We start from the raw sequence: 19,036 nt of genomic DNA, 5'->3' as shown, positions 1-19,036 counted from the left end.
ATTAAACTAACTTCAATCTAATGTAGGCATAATTATCTTAAATTAGCATTGAGAGACCTCACGTGCCTGTCTTCTAAGCAGATTCAATAATTATATTGGGTTTCAAATGATTTTGATTTTTGTTGACTACCTGTATTTTGAGATAAGATTTATGTTGATGTTGATATAATCATTACTGTTTTGATACCGGTAATATATATTTTTACGCCGGTAAGCAATACATCTACTGTCTCTAGTTCATCTGCAGTCATAACCTCACCATGAAAAGAGATCTCACACTTAGGCCTATTTTGTTTTGCATTGTAGAAACATTTGGCATTCAAAATATTCCTGAAGAGTAGGCAATAATGGAAATGAGAGAGAGAAAATAGTAATAATAATAATAATAATAATAATAATAATAATAATATTAGCAGTAGTAGAATAAATATGGGAAATGCGTGTTATTATTCGGTTGAGAAGCTCTTATCATCCAGTCTGCTGTCGAAAAACCTGAAAGTTAGAATTTATAAAACAGTTATATTACCGGTTGTTCTTTATGGTTGTGAAACTTGGACTCTCACTCTGAGAGAGGAACATAGGTTCAGGGTGTTTGAGAATAAGGTGCTAAGGAAAATATTTGGGGCTAAGCGGGATGAAGTTACAGGAGAATGGAGAAATTTACACAACACAGAACTGCACGCATTGTATTCTTCACCTGACATAATTAGGAACATTAAATCCAGACGTTTGAGATGGGCAGGGCATGTAGCACGTATGGGCGAATCCAGAAATGCATATAGAGTGTTAGTTGGGAGACCGGAGGGAAAAAGACCTTTAGGGAGGCCGAGACGTAGATGGGAGTATAATATTAAAATGGATTTGAGGGAGGTGGGGTGTGATGATAGAGACTGGATTAATCTTGCACAGGATAGGGACCGCTGGCGGGCTTATGTGAGGGCGGCAATGAACCTTCGGGTTCCTTAAAAGCCATTTGTAAGTAAGTAAGTAATGTGTTTATTTCATTCTTTTTTTACTTCTATTTACTATTCACGAAAAAACCACAAAAATGAAAATAACGGAAATAACACGATATATCAATGAAGCAGATACGTATAAAACCTAACCTAACGATATAAATTTAATGATTATATATATATATATATACATATATATATATATCTCTCTTAACCTAACTATATAAACTAATAGAAGATATGTAGGCTACAAAATCTAGCCGAACTGTATAAATCAGTGGAACGGATACATACAAAATCTAACTTAGCGACATAAATCAATGAAAAAGATATGTACAGAACCTAATCTAACTATATAAATTAATGGATCAGTTACGTACTGTACAAAACCTAACCTAATTTCACCAGCTGTATCACTAGGCCTATTTAATAAAATGTTATATATCTGAACTGACTGAAATAATCTAAACTATCGGCAACAAAAACTAGAAACTGAAATAAAACAACTTTAAATATATATTTTCTTCCTCGCGCGATCAATAGGCTCCAAATTCAAATCACAAGCATTGTAATTTGTAGGTTATACGACATTAATTTGTTATTGTTTGTTCACTTGTTTTGAAAGGCATTGTGGGACTTCTATTACCAACCAAATTGTAACTCTACAACTTTGCTGGCGTAAAGTGACACTTTGTGAAGTGCACTTCTTCAATCGTCTATGAATACCACTAATATGAAAGAGCCACTTTCGTCAAAAGTGTCACTTTGCAAAGTGGTGATATAAATTGTCGACTATGAATACCAGCCTAAGTCAACTTCAGGCGAAACAGGTAATGGAGATACTACAGGGTGATCCGTTTGGGAAGACAAAATAAAAACACTGTAACATGAGGACGGTTGCTATTCATTTTTCAGTAATCAGTAAATACATTCTAGAAGGATGGGAATTTGGCCATCTTAGACCATAACGTGCCTACCATTGCGTACACCTTTTTGATGATGAGGCTTCTCTTTTTCTCACATTACTTTAGTGCTGTCCCCTGGCCTAATAATCATAAAGAGTATTTTTAAAACCATTCTGAATCGTCTATCTAGTTTGGAATTAGGCAACGTTCAAACATTTAGAGAGAGTTGGGGCTTGTGTATGTGTGTACGAAGTGCGACAACTGTTATAAATTGATCTCATCAGTGGATGAAAAGCAGATAAATTAATTCTCCTTCCCTCCTTCATTCCATTCTGAGGAAAACGTCTTTCTTTTAGGCACTGAGAAAGAGGAAACTTCGTAGATAAAATATCAATTTGAAAATAAAATAATTTATTTATGTTTTTAGCACAAAATGATCGGATGTTTAAATTTTCGTAGAACAATTTAAAAAAAAAATTATTATTATTATTATTATTATTATTATTATTACTTATTTACTTACTTACTGGCTTTTAAGGAACCCGTAGGTTCATTGCCGCCCTCACATAAGCCCGCCATTGGTCCCTATCCTGAGCAAAATAATCCATTCTTTATCATCATATCCCACCTCCCTCAAATCCATTTTAATATTATCCTCCCATCTACGTCTCGGTCTCCCTAAAGGTCTTTTTCTCTCTGGCCTCCCAACTAACACTCCATATGCATTTCTGGATTCGCCCATACGTGCTACATGCCCTGCCCATCTCAAAAGTTTGGATTTAATGTTCCTAATTATGTCAGGTGAAAAATACAATGCATGCAGTTCTGTGTTGTGTAACTTTCTCCATTCTCCTGTAACTTCATCCCTCTTAGCCCCAAATATTTTCCTAAGTACCTTATTCTCAAACACCCTTAATCTCTGTTCCTCTCTCAAAGTGAGAGTCCAAGTTTCACAACCATACAGAACAACCGGTAATATAACTGTTTTATAAATTATAACTTTCAGATTTTTTGACAATTGCAGAATTGAGAAAAGAAGGCATTCTTATGCTATGTAACCTGAAGTTTCTGCGTGATCATATACAAAATGATTTTGGGAAAGTAAAAGATTAAGTCAACTTCAGGCGAAACAGGTAATGGAGATACTACAGGGTGATCCGTTTGGGAAAACAAAATAAAAACACTGTAACATGAGGACGGTTTTGCTATTCATTTTATTATTATTATTATTATTATTATTACTATTATTATTATTATTATTATTATTATTATTATTATTATTATTATTATTTTGTATGCGACCACCCATTAAATTCTCTTTGGCTCCAGAGATAGCCGCGGCCCACCGGTTGTGAATCACTGGCGTACACAACAGAATAATTCATAAAAATCGCGAGGCTGATTTCTCATTATGTGATCTAAGTTCTAACGTGTCAGTGTATTTTTTTTAAGTTGAAAGAAAGTTTGGTTTGAAATCCTCAATATTCTTGGGTCACTGTGCATAGACATCATTCTTCATAAAACCCCAAATAAAAATTCTGATGGCTTTAGTTTTGGAGGATTTTGAGGCCACTAATTGGCCTACGACGACCACATAGCTGATATCAACTGTTGTTCAGAAAATCCCTAACTTCTTTTGCCAACGAGACTTTGCGCCATCCTGCTAAAGCAGCATATCCATGTTATTTTCCTCTTGCAGTAATATGAACAGCAAATGTGATCCATATCGCATAATGTATTCCGTAGACGTTGATAAGCTGTGTAATGGCATAACCGTCTCTGAGTGCAGTCTTCTAAGTCTCTTCATGGGATATGCTATCATTAGCAACGCCAACAGCAACTTTACTTTCGAGGACACGCCTATGGCCACCCGTGTTGGCATATTAACAAACCAAATTTAATGTTTTCAAACATGAGAAACTATGAGATTATCGATTTGTAATTCGGAGCTCTCCGAACATCATACTTGCTGCGCAAAAGACGTTGAATTATGTTACAATTGCAAATTTTTCAAACTGCAACACACATTTCGCTCGTTCCTTGCAGTAAACGGCATTATATTTGTATAATCTTTGCTACGTGATAATGTGACTTCTTTTGTTCAGTAAAAAGAATGAACTAATGGCAAATTTAGTCGTAAATTGCTTAATATATATGAAGCCTCCAATTCCAAAACTGTCTACATCCATTCTTAACAATTTTCAGGAAACGCCAAAACTGATAACTTTTTTCCTCATTGTTTGCAGTGTTCGTCATATTTGAAGCTTATTTATGGAAGGAAAGAGGGAATTTAGGCACAACATTCATTAGAAAATTGCTAGAGACATTTAGGTAGATGACGAAACCGCCATTATCTCAATTAAAAAAAATGGATTTAGACAGTTTTGGAATTGGACGCTTCACACACACACACGCACGCACGCACGCACGCACGCACACACACACTTTTTTTTTTCGTTATTAACTCTAACAGTGCTTTATGGTTGCGATAACTGATGGAGTTACTTGTTTTAATATTATGAAATTTAAAATCAATTTAGACTCGCCAAAAGTAGTTACAAAACAAAAACCTTCATCCATCATTGCAGAGTGAGTCAGTTGAGAGTCCACCGATGTGGAGTAACGGTTAGCATGCCGGACTGTGAAACGAGCGGGCCCGGATCCAAATCCTGGTTGGGACAAGTTACCTGGTTGAGGTTTTTTCATTCGTTTTCCCTCAACCGATTAAGAGAAAATGCTGGGTAGCTTTCGACGCTCAACCCTGGACTCAATTCGCCGGCATTATCACCTTTATATTCAGACGCTACATAACCACACCAGTTGATAAAGCGCCGTAAAATAACCAACAAAAAGTCTGTTGAGAACTTCTACTGGTGTTATTTGCACTTCCATATGTAGGCTTATGTTAAATAATGCCAGTCCATCAGTATTTCTTCACTATGAGAGTTGCGTAAATAAGTTTTCAGTCTTCGGAGAATCGAAAAACTCCTTTCTGAACTGATGGTTGTCACATGTAGGATACAAAGAGCTCTTTTACTATAATCACTATAACACAATCATTTAAATTGGTTAATCAAATTTCTTTGGAAACACCTTCCTTTCAGTACTGGAAATACATAGTGTGACAGCTGCAACGGGGTTCGAACACGCGTCCGACAGGGCGCGCGGCAGACGAAACGCTGGTACGGGGAGCATCTGCATGCTGAAGGGCAGAGGGGGTGTATTACGTCAACGCGGCGAGGGGAGGGTGCGCGCGCAGCTGCTACTTGCGGAGTGAAGGGGGGACGGACCCTCCCGAATCTTCCAGAGAAGTCCGTCCGAAATGGAGATATCCAGATAATTCGAGAGGACACCCGTAGAAATTTCTCGTAACTATGATTTTGCTATAAAAGAAGAAACGCGAGCGAACTTGAGAAGTTTTTCAGTTTATTCAGCCATTCAGTGAGTAAGCCAGAGCAAGCAAGCCAGTCAGTCTTGTGTACCGGAGTTCGACTCGAGTGTGCGTCCGCAACTGTGTCAGCATCCGAAGGCCTGAGTTCGAGTGCAGTGGACCGCAGTTGGAGGGACCTGAGTTCGAGTACAGTGGACTGTCTCTGAAGGTCTGTGGTTCGAGATACTGCGAACTCGAGTGACTGAGCTAGAAGAACTGTGAACTGAGAATTGACAGTTATGATTTGTAAATAGTGCTTTGTAAATATTAGTTAAGATTAACAGTTCATTGTTGTTCGTAATAGTCCAAGTAAATTGTCATTGTCGTTTGTGGAGTGCAATAACGAACGCTGTGTTGCTGTGCGGAGAGCAAATCCCATTGTTGACGGGAGTGAAGTTAAATTGTAGAGAGTGAAGAATAGTTATTGTTGAGACGATAAAATTACATTGTTGTTACTAATAAAACTTTACAATAGTTTTCATCTGGAGTCTAAGGTTCCGTCAATAACTTTACCAAAACATCATGACCACTTTTTGGGTCAATCGCAACATACTCATCTATGTCCAACTTAACGATGTGGACGAGCTTCACTTTCATTACCAACTGTAACAGAAGTGCAAGTAGATGGTATGGCCCTGGTGACGTCTGAACTTGCGTTCATTTACCTGATAAGGACGTACAAATTTCTCTAGACACGCTGATTCCTGTCTTCTGTATTTTATACTAAAGGCTGGTCAACAATAAACCTGGAACGGAAACGAGAACGAGAACGGAAATGTTTTTTTTTAAATAAATGTACTTAAATGTGAGCATTCACAATTAACGAGAAGTTTGCCGGAGCCCGGGAACGAGAACGTGAGGTTGCCCAAGTTTCAACTTTGGCGATCACGTTTCCGATCACAGCCTACTAGATTCATTCTGTTGCTATGATAAAGCTATTTGATCGTCGTGTATTTTGTAGCACGGAAGCCATGGCATAATTTCTTCTTCATGCAATGGTTTCTAACTGATGTCCGGGATGTATTGACTGCCTCCAATGGCTACTGACACATTGTCTATCACTTCATACACGTTTTCATTAGGAGCTTCTGGCACTCCAAAAACAACGACATTGTCCCTACGTGAGTAGGCCTACTGTTGTAGTTCACCTATCTCCTGCTTCAGCAATTCGTTCTCCTTAGTTAAATTCCTGATTTCTTCTTTTGCTGCCTTCAGCTCCTCGCTAAAGACATCTCGGAAATTCAGTAGAATCACTTTCAATATATGCTACGCGTATACGTAATCAGATTACCACGTGAATTGAATTCTTAAATATTGTGTCATAAATTCTGAAGTTGGATAACCTGTGTTTATGTTGGCTGTTTTGTCCCCATGAGAGAACGTCATTGGTCAATTATACACATAGCCTATAACATCAGAATGCGTAATATCGACTTTACATATCGTTACAGACATACATATTGATATGCGTAGCCGTTTCCGTTCTCGGTTTATTATAAACTAGCCGTACCCGTGCGCTCCGCTGCACCCGTTAGATATAAATATATTACATAATTAAAATAGGACATTTGATCCAGGGAACATTCGTGTTTGATAGAAGGATAAATCGTTTAATATGTTACTTAATTTAAATTGCATCCAAATAATTAAAATGCGATCATTTTGGTCCAGAGACTACTCATTGGTGCAATGACTATTCCTATAACATGTTTCTAATTTTTATTACATGCAACCATATTTTAATGAACATTGACATCATTTGTATGCTTTATTTTACTTGTTATAAGTTTCCATTGAATTATGGTAATAACTTAATTTTAACCCTTGTTTTCTACGTATTCAGTAAATGGCGTTTGGCCCATTATGGTTCTGAACCCTTCAAATAATTTAAATTATATTATATAATATTACATTACATATATTATATTATATTATATTATATTATATTATATTATATTATATCAGAAGTTACTGTAATAACATTATAGCATTATGTCCATCTAGAGAAACTACACTTTCCACTGGTGAAATAATAATTAATTATACAAATCGGTTAATTTAGCTTCCGATATTACTTCATACAAACACAGGAACATTCTCTGTAGGTTATCTTTCATAGCTTTCGATTTGTTGCTGTCCAAGGCCCCTTATAGACGAAGTCATTTGTTTTTTATTTCATTATACGGCCTTAGATGACAGTTATTTTAATTTTAAAATTCATTTATCTCATTAAATATCAGTCCTATCAAAATTGTTCAGGGAATAAAACTTATCGCAAATTATTGTTAAAGAAACTTTCGTCATGTAACATTTTTCACAAAAATCCATAATAAGCGAGATATTTAGATTTATTTAATTCAGGCCCCCTTATAACCCCCCCTTTTAAATAATGTATTTTGAGTGCCATATAGCCTAAAATCTAAGTTACAACGAACATAATCTATATTCCAATTTTAATCGAAATCCGTTCATCCATTATCGCGTGAAAAGGTAACAAACATATAGACAGACAGACATACAAACAAAAATTTCAAAAAAGCGATTTTCGGCTTCAGGGTGGTTAATTATATATGTTAGGACCAATTATTTTTTGAAAATCGAAAATTACCAGAAAAATTTCGGCTACAGATTTATTATTAGTATAGATAAAAATCTTCACTTTCACGCCTTCCGTTACCAGTTCTCGCTCCGGTTCTCGTTCCCGGTTTATTGTGAACCAGCCTTTACTATCTTTATGATATTGCTAGAACACGTGCATTTTAGATCTAAGGACAAACGCTTCTTGGCAACGCTGACAAGACGAAATCTCTCTGGAATCAATTTTGGCAAGAAGATGCCATCTTATTATGATATAATTAGTTTGTATTAAAACTAGTATTGCTATTAGAGAAGCCACTAACGTGAAGTCTTCGATTAATTAGCTTTTAGGGGAGACTAGTATTCATGCCAACATTTAGACTGTTCGATGAAGCTTTCAATGTATCAATGTTAACCTTGTGTAAATTAGAAAATGTCTGAACTCACAGCTGCTTGTTGATCGTTTTCTCCAGTTCCAAGTTCTCTTTACTTTTGTCCTTGAGGTGAGATTCCAGGCCTTCGATCTTCGTCTTGAGCTGGCTGATGGTGTCTTCCATGGTCTTCTGCTCGGCCGCCAGTTTGTTTTGCTCCTCTTGCAGACACTGCACATTTCTGCAAGGAATAGACTACATAGAGTACAGTGTGCAGCTAGAACAATCTTATATCGTGATTAAGCAAAACGGGCTACAAGTAAATAAATTGAGTATGTATTTCTATAGGACATATTATATCACCATTTTACATAGAACGCTGTTTTCTTGTCATTATTTATTTGTAGTTTATGCACGGTATGAAATTCTTCACCTGACATAATTAGGAACATTAAATCCAGACGTTTGAGATGGGCAGGGCACGTATGGGTGAATCCAGAAATGCATATAGAGTGTTAGTTGGGAGGCCGAGACGTAGATGGGAGGATAATATTAAAATGGATTTGAGGGAGGTGGGATATGATGGTAGAGACTGGATTAATCTTGCTCAGGATAGGTATCAATGGCGGGCTTATGTGAGGGCGGCAATGAACCTGCGGGTTCCTTAAAAACCAGTAAGTATGAAAGAAGAAATAAATATGCAGGAATGAATACAAATAAAAATAAATAGAGAAAGAAAGAGTCAGAGAGATGAAGTAAGAAAGAAAAAAATTAAATAAAGAAAAGAGAAAAGAAGTAAGAGATAAGAAGGAGATTAATAGACACAGAACCAAGGATTTAATGGGAGAAGGAAGAAAGCCAGTCAAGAGAGAAAGTAAGTAGGAATAATTGAAAAAGAAGAGAAGATATAAAAGTTTAATAAAGGAAGTAAGAAAAGAAAGAATAGAATAAAAATAAGCTGGAAAGAAAGGCGGAAGATAAGAAAACAAGCAAGAATGAATAAAAAAGAAAATTTAAGATAATAAAGAAAAAGGTAGGAATGACGGTAACAATAGAGAAGAATATGAAAACGAAACGAAGAAAGAAGAAGTAAATTAAACAGAAAAAAGGAAAGTCAGGTGGGGAGAAAAGGCAGATATATAAAAAATAAGAAAAATTAAATACAGAAAAATGAAGGAAGGAAATAAAGTTAGACGAGAGGGAGGAAGAAAAAATAAGATGAAATAAGAAAAAATATGAAATGAAATAAAAGAGGGGAGGAAATATGAAATGGAAGAAGAAAAAACATAAAATTGATGAAGGAAGAATAAGTGAAATAGAAGAGGAAGAAAAATGAAATGCATAGAACGGAAGAAGTAAGAAAAATTGAATGGAAGAGGGAAAAAATAAATGGAAGAAGGAAGAAAATGAAACGTACGAAGGTAGCAAAGTCGAAAACTGAAAAAGAAGAAAATGAAACGGATGGATGTAGAAAAAATTAAACGGACAAAGGGAAAAAGCGAAACTGAAGAAGGACGAAAAATTAAGAAAGAAAAGTAAAGTGGAAAAAGGAAATAAAATGAAATGGAAGAAGGAAGGAAAGAGAAGATATATTTTTATCATATCTAAAATAAAGAATATGAAAAAGAAGGGTGTAATGTGTGAAAGAAAACGGATTAAGTAAAGAAACTAGGCTAGAAGTGGAAAGAGAGAGGAATAACGAGATATAAAGGAGAAATAACGAAGGGAAGAAGAGTGATGAAACAAAGGAGAGAGAAAAATTGAAATATAGGTAACTTATGAGAAAGGGAAAAACTGATAAAGGGAAAATAAAATAAGAAAAATGGAAAGATAGAGAGAATAAAAGTGAATTTAGGACAGAAGGATGTAATCGAGAAAGACGGAAAAAAAAGAAAGAACGAACGAAAGAAAGAAAGGAGAAAGGAAGGGATTAGAAAGAAATAAAGGAGTCAAAGAAGGGAAAACTGAAGAAATAACTATAAAGAAACAGGGGGAAAATAAATTACCAAGAAAGAAGAAAAGAAGCAACACAGGTGAAATAAAAGAAGTAAAAAGAATAGAAAAGTAAATGTACGGAATGATCGAAGAGAGAGAGAGAGAGAAACTCATCCGGCCTTAATTAAGGATGACCACGAGGATCCGGAAATGAATAGCAAACAAATACAATTAATTAAATATGAATAGTGTTATAAAAATAAAGTGTAACAATTAACCACCATTGATTATCAATTGCAAAATAAAATCTTAGAAGATGACTAAATTATACTGATAAAAAAAGATTTTATTTAAAATTAGCACATCCTTAATTATGGCCTTCTGAGTGGTATAAATGAAATTGTATAATCTGCAGGGAATCTTTGAGAATTTGCGAGATGACTTTTGAATTTCAAAAGATGATATTGATAATTGTTTTAAAAATGATATGTAAATTTTGGTAAAGAACTCCGAGCACCAAAAAATAAACCTGTCACTGACCAATTGAAGAGAGGGATGTTATACTGGGCACTAAGGTAGGGAATACAAGGTTCATAAATGGCCCTCTTTTCCTGATCAACCTGATGTGCTTGGTAAAGAACGAGTGAAGACAAGAAAGGAAAAAGAAAGACAATTGTGAAATGGGAGGAAAATAGAGATTAAATAAATTAAATTGAGGTGAAAAGAAAAAATAAGAAAGAAAGGAAGGTGCAGTATCTGACATTTCTGAAGACAGAGTTAAATTGTTTCGATGGACGGCCAGGCGAGTCAATACGCGAATAAATATGAAAGGGTTTCTTGCATGCGCGCGAACTGGATGTGTAAGAAACAAGAAGGAGATGACAAAAATAGGAAAGAGCTGAGGTACCGGAAAATAAAGCAGTGCGAAATAAAGAAACGTTTTCATTCGTGATGTTTAGAAGTTCAGATAAACTTTCTCAACTCCGAGCTGTGAAGCAAGTTCAACTGTTTCCATCCCATATCGTAACACAGTGTTGCCGCCGACCAAATTAAAATGTACCAGATTTCATAAAAATTGTACCATATTGTACCAACCTACTTTTTTTCTTAATCTACCAATCTCTTACACCCTTCCAACAAATTACTAATGATGGGAAAAGGCATTAATACATAACAAACTTAACGTTAGTTTTCTGGTGCTGTCCCTTTACTATATTCACAAAAATACGAGTTTAATTTTTTTTTAACATATAGCCTATTGTAGGCCTATAACTTCGTTAATCTGGACTAATTGCTGGATAAGTTCTCCAAATTAACGAAAGTCCGGATTGACTGAAATACCACCACCACCAATACTATATATTACCTAAGTGATAATTAGGGGGCAGATTCATATGCACTAAAAACGGCAAAATATGTATGCACTAAAAATAACAAGTCCCGCGCCATGGCGTCGCGGTCTAAGGCATCCTGCCTAGGACTCGCGTTACGGAATGCGCGCTGGTTCGAGTCCTCATGGGGGAAGAAATTTTCTCATGAAATTTCGGTCAGTGTATGGGACCGGTGCTCACCCAGCATCGTGATGCACTTGGGGTGCTACGATAGGTAGCGAAATCCGGTTGCGAATACCAGCTATAACGGCTGGGGGGATCATCGTGCTAACCACACGATACCTCCATTCTGGTTGGATGATCGTCCACCTCTGCTTCGGCATGTGGGCGTGAGGCCAGCAGCCGGCTGGTCGGTCCAGGCCCTTCACGGGCTGTAGCACCGCGGATTATTAAAAAAATAACAAAATATGCACTCTTTAAAAAAAAAGGAATTAGCAATTTAGTATTACTGATGTTTTTTCTGTTATACATGAGAATATTAAGACACCATTAGTTGCTAAAGTTGCGTGTCCTTCAACCCACTGCTTAAGCAGTACTCTTCTAGCATATTTTTCGTTAGGTATCATTGGTCAAACTAATTCAAAATTGGTAATTTTCTTGCAGCTAAGCTGTTCTAAAATACAATGCACTCTACACACTCTCGAAGTTTCTAAGACCTGTTACTATAATGAAATGAGATATTCTGATTTGCCACGTTAGTAAGTAAAAAACAGAAAATTGCATTATCGTGCCTATATTATTGTTGACAGGTGGCGAAATTCGAGTTTAGCGAGTGTAAAGAAACCTATGAACATTTTCTGTAACTTCTGCTCCAATCATATTGCAGCGTTCTAGTGACGAAATCTTATGCTCGTGAGGAGTAGACAAAAGGTGGTTTCTTGTTTTGAATAACTGTTCTTCTAATCACAACTTTCATCCATCATAACATCCCAATATTGCAAATTTGCACAGAGTCAGCAATGTACTTAATTGAGTGCTTTGTTAATTGCCAAGGATTTATCCAAAATTATTCACCGACAATAATAGCGGCTGGAAATTCCAACTTAATTTTTGCACTATCGTGTTTTTGTTGTATTTGTAGCTATTGTTGTTAGGCCTTGAAAGTCGAAATTCCCACACAGAAACTTGTTGCTAGGGAAACCATTCTTCATAACATAAAACTATACTGAAATAGACCCATTACAGTGCACTTATTGTTACTTAGTTACCATTACAGTATAGTTTTGAGAAGGCTTTGGAATAATATTGTTCTAAATTTTCAATGCAAAATATATTGTACTTGCAATTTTAAAAATATGATTGTGCAAATAATGTTGTACAATATACGTTTGTGAAGTCCGTTACAAAATCTCGGAAATTGAAAAACTCCTTTTCCTCGATTTTGTAAAAAACACTTCCCAATCTTGTAACGTAATATACTCGGTAATGAGTTTTTTCCACTCGGTAATGAGTTTTGGAATAGTATTCTGGGGAAATTCCACAGGTAATAACAGTATATTCCTATGAGTGAGTGATTAGAATAATAGTAGGTGTCAAATCTAGGAAATCGTGTAGGACTATTTTCAAAAAACTACAAATAATGCCCATGGCTTGTCAGTATATTTTTCAATTAATAATCTCTTTCGTATGTAATCGTGAAAACTTTGTAACTAATTCAACATTTCATAGCATAAATACACGTCAAAAAATGATTTTCATACTCCATCGGGTCCACGCCTGTGGAGTAACGGTTAGCGAGTCTGGCCGCGAAACCAGGTGGCCCGGGTTCGATTCCCGGTTGGGGCAAGTTAGCTGGTTGAGGATTTTTCCGGGGTTTTCCCTCAACCCAATGTGAGCAAATGCTGGGTAACTTTCGGTGCTGGACCGCGGACTCATTTCACCGGCATTATCACCTTCATCTCATTTAGACGCTAAATAACCTAAGCTGTTGATAAAGCGTCGTAAAATAACCTATTAAATTAAATTACTCCATCGGCAAGTCTATCGTGCTATCAAAAAGGAGTGCGTTATATGGCAGTAAAAATTTTTAATAGCCTCCCTATCGATATAAAAAATGAAACTCAAAACATAAGATTATTTAGGACCAAATTAAAGAAGTACCTAATTTTTCACGCCTTCTATTCTGTAGGTGAATTCATGACATTCAAAAACGCTTAATGAAATTTATACTAAAACTTTGTGTTGTAGACTATATTGTAAATCTCGTTTGTATATTATATTTCATCTAGACTGTAACTATAAATTAAGACTTTGTAGTATTAAGTTTTTTGGCTTGTTCCATATTCTATCTGTGAAGCAATGTATGCATACCATGGAATGTTCATAAATACAATACAATACAATACCATTAAAAATTATTAATTTCAAGCAACTGAACGATGCAACCAAATAGCAACGTTGTGACTAGAAAGGAAAGCAGGAGGTAGTTGACTTAGGCTGAACTCGTTGACCTTTTACATCTAGATTACGAGAAGAAAGGGGATTCTGTTAGCGTCGAGGTTGCCAGACTGTTGGAACTTCCAACTTAATTGTCTAATTAACCGTGCATTTAATCACAAAACGTAATATAGGCTTTCTGTTCATTTAAGTGTACCCTATCGTCCGTATCAATTTGCAGGACTGTTTCACTTCCACTCTATGTATGATATGGATGTGTGTGTAATGTACAATTATCTGGACATGTTTGTGTGTGCAGTTTTATGAAATAAATATAATTTACACGACAATGTCAACAATGTAGCCTACTTTGTTTTAGTTTTCAAGGGCAATGTTTGTCACTTGGTAACATTACACTGAAATTGATATTGAGAGGCATATAATTCTTGTTCATAAGAGCGGTACACATGTCAGGCCTTCTTATCGCTTCGCTGTCTTCTGACAAGTATAATGATGATAAACATTCGCTATATTTCAAGTTTTCTTGGTAAATAAGCTTGACCCTCTTTGTGACTTCAAAGGAGCCCTTCACGGCCTCAAATTTATGATAAACTGCGATGAATAGCTTTGATAACAACGGGTGATATTAACGCCAGGCATAAGTGGTGGTGCAGTCCCAATGAGAGTAAAGACAAAAACATCTTCGACTTTTGTTGCGTCAACTTGTTAATTCTAAATAACGTTGACACCAAATTTATAACAGATAGAACTTTGAAAGTTACATTGATGTTAATGTTTAAAGTTCATCGCTGAAACTACATCATCATTAGTGCCGTGACATCGGTATTTTTGTACTAGTTTGTAGACGATTCGTGAGCATACCGCACGGTGCATCGTCATGCATTGTGTCTGTTTACCGTTCGCTCGTACATTCAGACTCAAGCAATTTTCCCTGGAGTGCCTCTTCCTCCTGTTCCCATTTTAACGTGGTGGGGATCATGTCTAGAAGCTTGCATACACTTTCACAATAATTTTTCCAGAGTTAGTGTGCACTCATTGTTGGTGGCCTGACGGTTGTCAGCCCACTTTGAGGTCTGTGGATATAGGGGGAAAAATTGGATTGGTCTCTGGTAGACTTACTTGGGAGTTCAGTTGGTAGAGCTTTGGTACGTTTAACCAAAGGTCCCGGGTTCGATACCCGGCCCCGGAACAATTTTTCCCTCGAAGTTATTCATTGTTACATTTGTTGCTCATTTTAAGATATTGTTACTACATAGCTTCAGTGGAGGGCACAGTCTATGAGAGAGTATGTTTGCATTACTTAGATATTTAATATTGTTTAATATACAGTACTTTATTTCAGTAAATGTATCTTTATTCAGCTCGAATAGGTTTCCATTGCCTGCGTGGGCAAAATGTGGTGGCTTCCGAAAATAAAGGAGATGGCTCCTGAAAATTTTTAGTTTCGTCTAACAGTGGTACAAAATTATACAAGTTGATCCGTTTGGGTATAAATAAAATAATAACACCGTAAAACATTTACTATTGTACTTTATTTGTTGAAACTTTGTGCATACAACACTGAAAGATGAGGGATTCCTCAGAGCTCAACATGACCCTCATTGCGCACCCTGCATAACTCATAACAGTGCTGCAATTAAACCCATATCCGTTGTTACATAAGAGGGGTGATTTGTTGAAAAGCTTGAGTAATTTTTACTCTCAGATCATCAATGTTAACAAAACACCACACGAAGAAGTCAGGAGGGGTTAGATCTGGGGAGTTTGGGGGCTATGCCAAGCTGCTTCTCGTACTGGGTTTCGTCTGCGATCTCCTACATGTTTTTTTTTTTTTTTAACACAGAACCTGTTTCTACAAATGCTCGATACCACAACATTATGAAATCGTATTTAGGTACATTACGCACTCCATACTCACGCCGAAATTCCTTTTGAACTCTATTAATACGCTCAAATTTAACATACCAAAGAACACATTGTGCCCGCTGTTGATTTGTAGTAGCCATTTTAATCATCTACGATTTTCATTTGTCCTCCCAGATTATGCATTGTTGATTGTCATATATGGAAACTCCCATTTTTTAATCATAATATAACCAGCAAGAAATGTTTCCTACTATCATAATAGCTCTATAATAATAAATTAATATTATCCATACCCAAACGGTTCGGGATGTATTTTATTGCATATAAGCTGCCTTTATACAGGGACATAATTTTATTTTTACTTCAATTTTTATTGTACCTGAGTTTTTGGATGTACTTCACTCCCACCCCTTCTACTAATGAAGTTCAACCGTCCTCCACACAGAACCAAGACCGCATATACAGTCATAGTAGCATTACGGTCATAGTAAACAGTACGTTCCAAAAATATGTTCGCGTTTTCCAGTGAAGAAAGAGCTTTCAATATTGAATCATTTTCGCACAGGTACTGTCGTCCATTTGCCTACGTCGTATCCCGGTTTTCCCACCAGCTTTTATTCGCCACCTAGTGGCTGGGCTGTCTTAGTTCTTTACTGAGAACATTGATGTCTGTTAGGAATTGGACGTCTACGTAATATTATACAACTGTTTTAAATAACTTCAATAAAAGTGCCTCGTTAAGTAATTAACTGTCACGTGATTTCCTCCCTTTCTACGACCCTAGACATATCCACTTGGACGGACAGTAGATAGTATGTCTGAGTAATTTTATCTTTTCGGATCGGGCAGAAGTGAAGATTGAATTTACAGTACGTAAGGTACTCTTTCATAGAGTAAGTACAGAATTATTTCAACATGAGTTACTAGTACGAAGGACGAAACTGGTAATTTGGATTAGGTACAATAATCTATAGTGCGATAATATGCACATTAGAACTGAAGCCTGTATCAAAATGAACGGCCACCATTTTAAAAACTGTGTTTAAATATCCATATTATGATTATTTTTCAATTTAACTTCATTCTCTATATTGTACGCTAATGTGCTGTAGACAGTATAATATACACTGCATAATGAATACGTCCACATGAACAGCTCAGTTCGTGAGTAAAAACACTCATTGTTAATACTTTACTGTATTTTGATTAAACAAAAACCTAATGAAAATGATCAAACTCAAAAGCGCGATATTTCCTAGTTTACGTAAATGGATGAAGTACTTTTCTTCCCTCCTGTACTTAGTAAAGTGATTTGTTTGTATATTACGCCAGTATCATCGAACTCCAGTCGTGGGAGGGGGTAGCAAACGGCGTTGATCCAGAGGTATAGGCAAGTTAATATTACAAATGTTAGTAAAAATAAAATGATGCCCCTGTATAACCAGCAAGAAATGTTTCCTACTATCATAATAGCTTTATAATAATAAATTAATATTATCCATACCCAAACGGTTCAGAATGCATTTTATTGCATATAAGCTGGCTTTATATAAATACTTCGTTATTAATGTTATTAAGTTCAAGTGGTATTTTGTACATGAGTATTGTTCCTGTTGTACACAGACTTATAGACACAGGTACACGAATAGATGTAAACATACAGTACCGGAGCTTGCGGGGAGAAACCGTAACGTGATAGAGATACATCTAACTTGTATTAAAAGTAACCAAACGCAGGACTGTAGTTATGAACTTTCCCACTAGTTTATGAGGCATCCTTATCGTTGGCGAAATATCAGTCTTTTAAATTCAAGATGAAAACGTGACTGACAGGACGTGTCACAATGCTCACTATCCGGTAAACTATTACAAGCTGGCATATCTACTCCTAGCTCATGTTCGGCGCTGATACGGCGACGTACGAGGAAACCGTGTACTCAAGGCAGCTATTCTTGATTTAAACTTGACGTCTGCGGTGGATACTTGGTTTAGGAATATGTATTATATGACTTTCTCGTGTTAAATTCTATAGTACCCGGTTTACATGTTTCGACCTGTTATTGGTCTTCTTCAGAACTGGTCGTTGCTGGTCTTGGCGCCTCTTGTTTTGTTTCCTGTGGGGGTGTGTTTGTGTAGTGTGATGTGGAGTCAAAGAGTGTGTGTGTTCTGAAATTGAGTTGTGTGTTGAGAAATTCATTTGAGTGTGTTTTTGTGTGTATATTTCATATTGTTCTAGTGTGTTTAGTAATTTCTATGTCTGTGTTGATGTCTCTGTAGGTCTTAATTAGTATTTATTTATTTAACCTGGTAGAGATAAGGCCGTCAGGCCTTCTCTGCCCCTCTACCAGGGGATTACAACTATAATATGAACAATAAAATTACAATTAACATTAAATTTACAATTACAATTACAATAAAAATTAAAGTACGACAAGATTACCTGATTAATGAAAGCAAGACATTTTATCATAGAAGTTAAGAACAAAGAATATTTTTGTATTTACTGAATTACAAATTAAACCTACAATAACAAAAATCTATAGTAATGAAATTACCGGATATTGAAATATTTCGTGATAGATTAAGAGAACTATTTACAAGAAACCATGTCTGAACGAGTTTCAATTACTGACCAAGTGCCTAGTAAGTTTGCGTTTGAATTCAATTTTATTTCCACAGTCCCTGATGCCAGCAGGTAACGAATTCCAGAGTCTTGGCAGGGCTATTGTGAAAGAGGATGAGTATGAGGAGGTGCGATGGGATGTTAGTATTGTTTCATGGCGAGAGCGTGTGTTCAGATTGTGGTGGGAAGAAAGGTAAGTGAAGCGAGACGACAGGTACGAAGGAATAGAAGAGTTCAAGATTTCGAAGAGAAGGAGAAGTGAATGTAAATTTCTTTTCTTATCTAGTTTAAGCCAACCTATTATTTCCAGGGATGGGGTAATATGATCATATTTACGAACATTGCTTACAAAACGTACACACAAGTTATGAGCACCTTGAAGTTTCGTTTTGTTGTCGCTGGAAAGGTCAGTCAGTAAAATGTCAGCATAGTCAAAATAGGGAAATACAAGCGTCTGCACAAGGGACTTTTTTAAGCAAGAGGGAAGATGAACATTTATCCTTTTTAGCACATGGATAATAGAATAGACTTTTCTGCAGGTTTCTGTGATTTGCATGTGATTTGTAGGTGTGGTTAGCATTTGTG

General features: G+C 36.2%; 1 protein-coding gene across 1 annotated transcript in view; it reads right to left on the bottom strand.

Annotated features, from left to right (window-relative positions):
* LOC138694905 (protein Hook homolog 3-like) overlaps positions 1 to 19,036 on the bottom strand; it is a 210,678-nt gene that overhangs the window by 83,799 nt on the left and 107,843 nt on the right. The window contains exon 6 of the mRNA XM_069819089.1: positions 8,316 to 8,480. Coding sequence (XP_069675190.1) covers positions 8,316 to 8,480 — 165 coding nt within the window. The remainder of the gene's footprint in view (positions 1 to 8,315; positions 8,481 to 19,036) is intronic.

The sequence above is a fragment of the Periplaneta americana genome, chromosome 2, assembly GCF_040183065.1.
Source record: "Periplaneta americana isolate PAMFEO1 chromosome 2, P.americana_PAMFEO1_priV1, whole genome shotgun sequence".
Taxonomy (NCBI): domain Eukaryota; kingdom Metazoa; phylum Arthropoda; class Insecta; order Blattodea; family Blattidae; genus Periplaneta; species Periplaneta americana.
Note: the sequence above shows the minus strand (reverse complement) of the source record. Positions and strands in the feature narration are given on the sequence as shown.